Below are 11,152 nucleotides of genomic sequence, written 5' to 3'. Positions count from 1 at the left end.
CAGTTCATTTATTGAAACATTGAGTATTTACGGAGCCTGGGGAATTTATAATTTATAAACACTTGATTTTTCAGAGCAACCCTGAAATAAGGGGGCTATTGTCTCCAGTTTTACCGATAAGATAACCGAGGAACAGAATGGACCTCTATCTAGTTACGGGAGAAGGAGGTGAATGTTATGAACCCAGCCCTTATTCTTTATCCCTACTATATGCCTCTCATATAGTATAGACCATGACCGAGAATAAGGAAATACGAGTTCCGGTTTAGGCCCAGCTTCTCTAAAATCCTCTACAATTTCACGCGAAATAAGGCGGGTATATAGAAATGGGAAACATGGGTGCCTGGGTGGCTCAGTGGGTTAAGCCTCTGCCTTAGGCTCAGGTCATGATCTCAAGGTCTTGGGATCAAGCCCCTCAGCGGGGAGCCTGCTTCCCCCTCTCTGCCTGCCTCTCTGCCTACTTGTGATCTCTCTGCCAAATAAATAAAATAAGATCTTTTTGAAAAAAAGAAAAATGGCAGACACAATCCCAATTTTATCATATTTTAACGATTTTTAGTTAAATCATCTTTCTTCATCTCCACTGCACCTCTTATTGGAAGGAACCAACAATTTCCCCCTCTCACCTTTCTGGATCTCTTCTGCATCCCATCCTTCCAATGCTTCTTTATCTATTGTCAGTTTAAGAGGTTTCTCCAGCACCAATAAACAGGTATGATTCACACTGCAGGTGAGCACAAAGAATCTACAATGCTCAACAACAGTAGTTTGGACACAAAAGTGATTAAAATAAAAATGGGGGAGGGCAGTTGGAAGAGATGCCATTTCCAGATTAGGGAGTCCCTAGAAGGCTCTTTCCTGAAATTCATTTATTCGATAAATATTTATTGAGCACCTAAGTGCCTTGGGGATACAGAGAGTAGAAGAAAGATAAACCTGCTCTTTCGGAGTAATCATTCTAGAGCAGCTGGGGGTTGTGGATGTGATACAAACGATATTAACAGCAACTGTGATTTATACACAAAAGCAAACACTCCAACCCTCTGAATGGGTACAGAAGAAGACATTTGTTATAAACTCTACAACTCCAAACTAGCAGGAGGCAATCACATTACAGAAAATAGGGGAATCAGAATCTGCAACCAGGGCTGCCTGGTTGGCTCAGTTGCTAGAGCATGCAACTCTTGATCTTGGCATCCTATGTTTGAGTACCATGTTGAGCGTAGAAACTACTTAAAAATAAAATCTTAAAAAAAGAAAAAAAAAAAAGGAATCTGCAACCAAGTGTGATATTAAAAAGGAATATTAAAACTCTACTACAGAGAACAATGAAGAGGCAACAGGAACCATATAGGGATAAACAGACTTTAATTAGAGTGTCTACTATATAGGTCTTAGCTGAAAAAGAAAAAAAATCCTCCTGATAAGCTCAAGATAGGCAAAAAAAAATGCTATTTAGAACCACTTCCTTCTAAGCGGGAGAAAAGGAAGGATATTATTAAAGACGTTGGCAAATTCTTTGTGCTGTTTAACAAAGTAGATGGCTGTTTTTAAGCCACTGAACACTTTGTTAGCTATTGAATAGGTTAAAGTGGACCTGAGGCTGTTTGTAAATAGAATTTGGCAAAGATGAATACTTGAAGGAAATAGATTTTTTGAGAATTTGGGGTTTGGGGAGCCAATCGTAGAGAAAGAGGTTTGTGTGTGTGCACGCAAGACAGAGAGTATGAATGAAGGCCAAACTCCTTTCTGTAAGTCATCCTCATCTCAGTATGACAACTCTATCTTTACAGTTGGTTAGGCCAAACACTGGTAATCATCTGTGACTACTCTTCAACCCTACAGCAGATCCTACTGGCTCCTACTGAAAGATATATAACTTCTCATTATCTGGTCTAAGCCGCTTTCATCTCTTACCTTAATTATTGTGAAAACCATCTTAAATACAGCAGGCCAGGGGTGCCTGGGTAGCTCAGTTGGTTAAGCATCTCCCTTCCGCTCATGATCCTGGACTCGTGGGATCCACCTCCATACTGGGCTCCCTGCTTAATGGGGAGCCTGCTTCTCCCTCTCCCTCTGTCCCACCCCACACCCGCTTGTGTTCTCTCACTTGCTCTCTCTCAAATAAAATCTTTAAAAAAAAATAAATAAATAAACACAGCAGGCCAAATGAACACTTTAAAACCTAAGCCAGATGTCACTTTTCTGCTCAAAGCTTTTCAGTGGTGCATTTCACTATCTCCATACTGGCTTACGAGGCCATACAGTAACCAGCCTTCTTCCACTGCCTCTCTAACCACATATTCTACTATTCTCTCCTCACTTGTATCTGTATTAGCTATACTGGCCTCCTTGCAATTTCTCACACATACCAGCATGTTTTCACCTCAGAACCTTGCACTTGTTTCCTGGAATGAGCCCATAATGTTCATAAGAACATGGGGTAACCCAGCTATTCTCATGGCTTCCTCTCTCACCTCTTTCGGATCTTTGCTAAACTGTAATTTCATGAATCCTTCCTTCCGAGCTATCTTATTTCCAATTTCAAGAGCTCTACTTAGCTACACACAGACACACAAAACATCTCTATCGCCCTTTCTCTGCTTTACATTCTCCAAAGCACTTAGTATTGAACACACTAAGTTTTACTTATTTGTCTCCCCTACAACTACAATGTATAAATTCTATGAGGGCAGGATGTTTGATAAGTTTACTGCCGCATTCCCATCAGTAAACAGTACATAGCAGTTGATAGGTACTATTTTCTAATGAATGAATAAATTTAAGGCAGGAAAGTACCTGAAACCACTCTTCAGAAAAAGTCTAGTATTCATTTTAACTTGTTTTTATCACTGTGGTTTTTTGGTTACCTGTTTGTTATATGAAACGAAGGGGCTAATATACCACAGTGCAAAAAAAGGCAGCACAAGTAGGACACGTGACATAAACCAAATCAGTTCAGAAATAGGCCCCAGAGCAACAGATCACAGTAAATACATGCCTCTTATACTGTAACTACAATCCACAGAAGACATAGAAAGGGCTTCAAACTTTCCTCAGATCACTGAATGATAGAGATCGTCTATCTTATTCCACTATCAAGTGCCACGGGAGACGAGAATCATGGTAAACACAGACTATAAGATGAAGCCTAACTCTGTATCAAATAGTTTAACAAGCCCTATTAACAGAGATCCAGTTGCACACCACCTTGATGCTGATTTCTATCTTATCTACTGCCAAGGATGACAGTTGATAGTAAAAGCAAATCACTAAACAGGATTTTGTAATATCACCCATTCCTAGATTCTTCATTTACTTCTCCTTTCTTCCATTCAAACCAGAACAGAATTCCTAAAATGTTAGCAACTTCCACAAAGTTTCAGGAGAGGCACAGAAATAAAAAAAATCTTAAGTTGTCTTATTTTAGAAAATGGAAGGATGACCAGAACTCGAGTAATTTTTTTTTTCCAGAAGTGTACATCATTCATTCCATCAAATTGATCTTTTTTCCCCTTTAAACTATAGCTTCTGCTACTTTGTGTTAGAAGTTTGTGGAGTATTTTAACATAAGAATTATTTTCCTGGGACACCTGGGTGGCTCAGTTGGTTAAGCTGCTGCCTTTGGCTCAGGTCATGATCCCAGGATCCTAGGACTGAGTCCTGTGTAGGGCTCCTTGCTCAGCGGGGTGCCTGCTTCTTTCTCTGCCTCTGCCTGCTTATGCTTTCTCTCTGATAAATAAATAAATAAAATCTTAAAAAAAAAAAATGGAATTCTTTTCCTTCAAAAGTGTGTAATTCACAAGATTTACCTTGTGTGTGTAATTTTTTTTATCTTCCAGGAAGAGTATTTACTATCAATTTGCCCAGGCATCACCAAGAATGCTGTACTGAGTGAGGGGTTTTTTTCCCCCTCTGACTACATCATACTTTATACTACCAGGTTCACTGTGACAACCAAATCTTAGGTCTTTCCAACGGATTTAATTCCCACAGGATCTTGTGGTCAGAAAGCACACACTACTACCCAAACTGAAAACTGTAATCCTTAACAGTAAAATGACAGTTAAAGACTAATTCGAAGACTTAGGACACATAAACAACAATCAGGTGAGTGTTTTATCATTAACATTTATTGATGGGATGGATAAATACAGATTGAGAAACATACTTGACAGCAAGATATCAAACTGATAGCCAGACTATAAAATGTATACAACATCCTTTTTTAAATTTTTTAAAAATGTGTTTGAATTTTTTACAAAGAGCCCTTACTGTAATGGTCACTTACATCCTATCAATCACATAACAGCAGTAGAGATCCCAGGGGTAGCATCCAGAACTGAGGTGCCCCAAGGAGGACAGAGGCAACAGCAGAGTAGTATGCTGAGAAAGGACTCTTTAGAGCAATACAAAGAAAACAGACAAAAATATTACCACAAAATTGTACCTGAGTGACATAGATTGGTAAAGTATTTTACTCTTTTTTTTCTTCTTTGCTCTTTGGTCTGATAAGAAAACGGACAGTTTCAGGTGTGCAGAGTAGGGTAAGGGAAAGGTCAGTTTCAAACCCAGAAACCTAGGTTAACACTATGTTAGGCTGCTGCATTCTTTTCTTTGGGTGCTTAACCCAGACAGCACTTCCATCTTGCAACCAATTCCAATGTGATCTACCATTAACTAGTTAGGTCCTCAGCATTCAACTGAAGAGTTCCTGATAACCTGATGGAGACATACTTGCTCTGGCTTCAATTAGCATGCTGTCAAGCATCCCTCTCCATGCTTAACATGGACACAGAAAACCCAAGAGTCTTTCTCATCTTTTCATTCAACCATAAATATGCACGCATAAAGGGGAAGAGCAGACACTGCTTTTTAGTAAACATTTTCTTTCCCTCCCTTTTCCAATGCCAAGCTCATATTAAAAACTTTACAAACATTAAAATGGAAGGGTCTCCCAGTTAGAAAATAATTCTCATTCCAGACCACTCTATCAGGTAGGATTACAGTACCATGCTTGTTTCAAACTTACACCCACAGAGGGATAAAAGACAAAATAAAACTTGATAGTGTGATACAACATGAACATTTCTCAAACCATCAGGAGCAAACACTCAGTTAAAAGCTGGGTGTTAACAAGCAGCAACACAGGAAATCTAGGGAGGTATTAAAGTCACTGAAAGCTTAGTTGGGACTGCAAAGGGCTTATTTCTCACCATGTAAAGGGTTGCATAGACTGCTTAAATTCTCCAAAACCCAAGATAATATTTGTATTCCAACTTCAAGATGTTCTAGAATATCCCTTTTCCTAGCATTAGTATCAAAATAACTGATACTAGAATAATCCTTTTAAAAAATTAATCTGTTCCCAAGTTCCCACATTTATTTGGGGGAGGGGAGGCAAAGATCTTTTTTTTTTCCTTTTCCTCCCTCCTTCCCTCCCTAGGAGGCAAAGATCTTTAAAATCCTACCGTACTGGGCTAAGGCCCCTCTAATTGCCTTTGTCCAAAAGCAAAGTATGAGGGGTATGCATTTTCAACATGGGGAATTAGGTAGCAGAAGCTTAAGGAAATCCAGCACTGATGTTACCATGATTTTATTTCTATATCCTAATCCCTTGCTGTTTCCAACTGGAGATTTAAAAAAAATTTTTTCTATCAACACTGGTGAAGCCAATAATACAGAACTATGAAAAATGACACACTGAATCAAAACACAGAATCATTAAAAAAAAAAAAAAAAAAAGGAAGCTGAGAGTCTCAGATATGGAAACACACTGATTCATGAGTGAGCAGCTTAGACTAATTCCTACATATTTTCTAAACCGAAAAAGCATAACTGAAGTTGCAGAAGAACAATTTAGCTTTAAATTAATGCTTCACTGGAGTTCAGCCAACAGCAACACAGGTATCTGATTAAAAGCCCTAAGGACATTCCACAGGTGTTTGTTTTTGACAACATAAGAGTCGCGCAAGGTTTTAGTAATGAGATTTATAGAACTTGAGGCTCCAGGCCTGCTTACCACCACTTATCCTTGATAGTCTAGGTTAAAAGGAGGAAAAAAGCCATGTTTAACTAGACTAACTTTGGATGTATAAATTCCACTTCTCATCCTTCAAAGGTGTGAGCATAGAGAAAATAGAGTTTTAGAAACAACACAACCCTTTGAAGCCTAGGTCTATGTAATTAGAAAAATATGCATGCTAGTTGACAAGCCTATCTGCTAACCCAAATGCAGCAACTTCATGCAGGGCACACAGGACATTCAGGACATATACAGAGATCTAAAAGCAGACACTGTAGATATCTTAAAACAGTATCAGGAGGCATTAATACAGAAGTCTTTAAATTGACCTACATCAGCAATGAACTACTAGTGCAAAGGCCAGACTGCACAGCACAAAGCAGTTCTTAGGCTCTAGTAAGCACTTTTTCTAGTTCACTCCTGACAAAAGGTCTAAGGAACTAACCACAGATGCCATGGAGAACTGCTTTGAGGCCAAGTGGATATGTCTGCCTCTGTGGTGAAGGAGTGCACACAATTAGAATATACGTGACATTTGGTGAGAAAATCTTGAACACTGGAAAAGACATTTTCATAATCAAATCAATGATCAATTCCACACAGATATAGATCCAAACTAAATAAACTTTTGGGAAGTTCAGGAAGGAAAGCAGACTTCACCAAACAAAATCTAAACAAATAGAAAGCCTAGATTTAGTAAACACATCACACTTCTACCAACCACCTAGCACAACAGAAAATACCAGGGGTATAGAGGAAAATGCCATCAGTGAAAATGAAGTAACATTCTAAATATTACTGGTTTATAGGTCAGCAGAGTGCTCATTTTACATAGCAATGGCAGGCACCCTAGACAGTTCAAATATGCAGAGATGCAGGACATTAATTCACCTTAAGATTTACTGTACAAATTCCTTCCTGTATTAGGCCAGTGCATCAACAACTCCAACTGCCTCAGTTTTCTCCTCAACCTGTTCCTGGCAAGCAGCAGCACATGTACAACTCCTATCTCCCTATAACTTCCAATGAAAAATATTCAATTTTTCTATACAGAATATTTGGTGTAAAGGAAGCTGCACTAAAAACAGCAAGACAAATTCAAATTGCATCATCTTTTCCATAGCAAAAAATACCGTGAAGACCAAAGAACACCACATCAAATGATCTGTGGCTTAGTGGCATTTTTAGTTAGACAACCTGGCTTAGAATTCTTTCTAGTCCCTTGAGATTTCTTTCCTCAACAAGTGTTGAGCTTTGAGTATTGGCATCCTGAACACCAGTTATCCAGAAATCTGGGATAATCAAGCACCCATGACTCCTGATTTTTTTTTTTTTTAACGACTCTTAGAAATCTACTGAAAAACCCCTGCCTAGAAACTAAAGCCACCAAAGATGGACAACCTGCATCTGTGGGCTAGGCTTGCTCACCCTCATGACACCAGTACTGTTAAATTCACAAGTTCCAATCTCTGAAATCAGGTTGCAAAATTAAGGTTGCAAAAATTAAGGATGCAGCTGTTTCCCTTCAGATATACAAAAAAAAAAAAAGCAAGTCTTACATTCATAATGCAATTTAAAATACAATATCCTAAAAATACCCAATCACAATTTCATTGTTTTCAGTATCCCCTAAGTCCATGGCTTCTCCCAGAACTATTCTCATATATGGTCTGGGCTTTCAGAGGCAGAATATAGAGCACATCCCCCTTCCCTTCAGAGACCCTGAGATTGCTCTCACTTGAACACTTTCCCAAAGCCTAACTTGAAAAAAAAGACACACCCAATTCTGTAGGGCAGAAGCCAGCCTTGCTCTCCAATCCTTCTTCCTCAACCCCACCTTTCTTCTGCATCAAAAAGAAAAAGGGGGTAAAAGGCAAGTTTTTGTAATGGAGTCCAGAATCAGGCCACTGGCTACACTTGCCCAAACTAGAATTTAGAAGGTTACCACTCAATTACAACATAAAGAAACGGGAAAATACCATGCTAGCTAACACATGCCTCTTCCTTCCTTTATGCTCTAAAGGCCACACCGTGTTCTCTCTAGTAGACTGTTGGGAAGTGAAAACGGTGAGGGACAGAGAGGGAAAGATAAAACATGATTTTAAACACACACGCTTAAAACCACACATACCCACACTTACATACTTAAAGGTCTCAACACTTCAAGTGGCCGGAGCCTATCAGACAGAACTCAAGGGCAAAAGCCTATCCTCCCATCCCCCCTATACAGCCCCCCCCACCCTCCAATCCCACCCCCCAGGAGTCATTGCTATGTATCTCATACACACAGCAAAATCCCTATTCCCTCCTGCCCCGGATGATATAAAAAAAACTAAACAGATAACTTACTTTCTTTAAATTATTTTTTTAAAGTCTCTTAAAAGATTTTGACGTTTAAATACTTCCACTCTTCTGATATATTAAACACCAAAAGGATCCATAACTGTTTGATAAAACAAACCCTCCACATTTCAGTCCTGGCCAGAAGAGGGAAGACATCAACTCTAATCAATCTAATTAGGAGGTGGAGAGGCCAAGAACAGAGAAAGTATTCTTAATCCTTCACAGCTTCAACACATTCTCACCTCTCTAATACCAGTAAAAACTATAACAAAATAGTTCAATTTCTGAGGCAGTAGATATAATAACCAAGCCCCTCTACCACCCTCCCACCTGCATGTCAATATTACTTATTCCCTAGTCCAAGAAGTGTGACATATTTCATAAGGGAAGTAATTTCCTTAGTCCAGAATCAGTAGTTTAAAAAAAAAAAAAGTTGTTTTTAAGGAAGTTTTTTTCTCCTCTTCTTTTTCTTTTTTACTTAGGAAGGGGAGGAAGTGGTGGAGGAGGTTCTGATGGAAGAGGTGGTAGCCGGGGTTTGTCTGTATTGCCAGATCTGGAGGACATTCCACCAGCCCGTGGATTCAGATATTCACCGTAAGAATGAACAAAATCAAATGCAGGGGGCTGAGTGGGCTGGACACCCTGGGCACTGAGAAGGGAATGAAGCATATTCACAGTATCTTGATAGTCTATTGTTTGGGTTGCATTGTGACCATTGGCCCCAGTGGGCCCTTTATCCAGTTTCATATGAGGAACTCGAGTTTTACAGCTGGGCTGTGAAAAGGGAAGGCCACTTGTGTCTGAGCTATGCCCAGGCAACTGGGCCATTGTAGGAAGAGGAGGGAAGGAGAAATTTATGGAAGAGGATTTAGTACTCTTGGCAATCTTAGCTGGATGATCAAACACTGCCCCTCCAGTCTCTTCAGGGGGGCCCCTTTTGCGAGTAGAACTGGAAGAGGAGAAAGAACTAGACAAGCTATAGGTTTTGTGTGCTAAGGTGCTTGTCTGGCTACTGTGTTTTGGATCACCTGGACGTTTGTTCCCAGTACCAGCTGGAAGCTGTGAGTGAGAGTGCTTGTGTGAGTGGTGATTATGATGATGATGATGATTAGATGGGTGAGTCTTGTGCTTTTCTTTGTGCTCTCGGCTCTTTGTGACACTGTCCTCTACAGAATTGTGCTTGTCAGCCGCAGAATGGACTTTAATGCGCATTTTTATCTCCTCTGGTTTTGAAGAGGCAGCTTTATCTCCACTTGCCACTGGGATTCTCATTTTGAGAGCTGCTTTGTCAGCCTTTTCCAGAAAAGGCCGCTCGGGGTTTTCTGAGCCCTCTATGGGCATTTTTAGAATGACTGAAGAATGGCTATCATGGTGTGACAGGAGATTCTGGGCAGCATATGCATACTGTGACTTCACATTGGCCTCCATGTTCTCCAGCTGCCTCTTCTGGGCAGCCAACTCTTCTGCATGTTTTGCACGGTATTCTTTCAGTGACACTTTAGCTGAGGGCACACTCTTACTATTCTGCTTCTGGGAAATAAATGCATTCGAACCATCCTGTTGCAAAGAATGATCAACTCCCATAAGTGCTAAATTCTCACTAGTCCGATGACCCTGAGCAGGTTCCAGTTTAAAAGGAGGTTGGGAGGACAGCCAACGCTCGCCCTGCAACATCTCCACATTGCTTAAATTGCTGGATGACTCTTCAGTGGCTGGAACGGAAGGCACTGCACTTGCAGAAGAAGTTGACATGCTCATTAAACCTGCAATAGTTGTGTCTGAAGAGCTCTGGGAAATCATATTGAGAATTGTCTGCTCTGAAGTGTTTTCATCTGTTCCTCGATCATCTGCTTTTGTCTTCCTGGCAGCCTGGTATGCCTAGAATGAAGCAAATGACATCTCTTCACCTCAGGTAATTCATAAAATGGGGGGGGGGGGGGACTGGAATGAAGAGACTGTGCTTGCTGCAACAGTAGAAGTTCTGGGTAGCCCATAGGCAGGAGGCTACTCTAAAATCATTAATTATAACCATTAGAAGTAAGATTTTGAAAACCTTCAGTCAAGAGTCATACAAACAAGACCTCAAGATCTCTGAACTCCCATGTTCACTGCATCATTATTCACAATTGCCAAGATATGGAAGCAACTCAAATGTCCATTAATGGATAATGGATAATAGATAAGCAAAATGTGGTACAGAAGCACAACGAAATCACACTTAGCCTTAGCAGAGGAGGAGGAGGATTCTAGGAAAATATCAGAGTAGGAAGCACCACGAATCTCTCCCCTCAGACAACAACTGCACTGACAGAATTTGTCTGATGTAACTATTTTGGGACTCTGGAGTCTGTTAAAGGCTTGCAACTTTTGGGGTAAGTCTTGCACAGTAAATTGGAGTAATTTACATCAATTTCAACTTTCAGCACATTAGCAAGTACCCATCTCCTACCCCAGCCACAATGGAGACAGCTTGCATTCTGGGAGAGCCAGTACCAGCAAAAATGACTCTCCTGCAAACAGCAGTTTCTGTGCTCTGATCCCTGATTGCAGCTTCTGACAAAAGAGTACAGACTAAGAGACAGGCAGCCACTGTTAAGGCTCCTCCCTCTACTGCTGCAAGCTCCAGGCCCTCTGGCTAAAGTGACTCTCAAGGGACTTAAAGGACCAGCACCTTTTCTTCTCCCCTTCATTTTTTGCTTTTTTCCTCTTTTGGGAGCCAGACATTAAGAGCAAGATATTAAAAAAAAAAAAAGAAAAAAAAAAAAAAAAAGGCATGTACAGAGA

At 40.2% G+C, this 11,152-nt stretch overlaps 1 protein-coding gene across 3 annotated transcripts in view; it reads right to left on the bottom strand.

The window, feature by feature from the left end:
• Positions 1–4,111: 4,111 nt before the first annotated feature.
• The window catches only part of CCNT1 (cyclin T1), a 36,964-nt gene continuing 29,923 nt past the window's right edge, over positions 4,112–11,152 (bottom strand). For 2 of the 3 annotated variants that reach the window (XM_059185508.1, XM_059185509.1), the window contains one exon: positions 4,112–10,246. In XM_059185508.1, coding sequence (XP_059041491.1) covers positions 8,843–10,246 — 1,404 coding nt within the window. In that variant the 3' untranslated portion in view covers positions 4,112–8,842. The remainder of the gene's footprint in view (positions 10,247–11,152) is intronic. The other variant, XM_059185510.1, reaches the window with a different exon arrangement.

The sequence above is a fragment of the Mustela lutreola genome, chromosome 8 (genome assembly GCF_030435805.1).
Source record: "Mustela lutreola isolate mMusLut2 chromosome 8, mMusLut2.pri, whole genome shotgun sequence".
NCBI classification, from domain to species: domain Eukaryota; kingdom Metazoa; phylum Chordata; class Mammalia; order Carnivora; family Mustelidae; genus Mustela; species Mustela lutreola.
The sequence above is the reverse complement of the archived record's forward strand: the minus strand, read 5'-3'. Positions and strand labels throughout refer to the sequence as shown.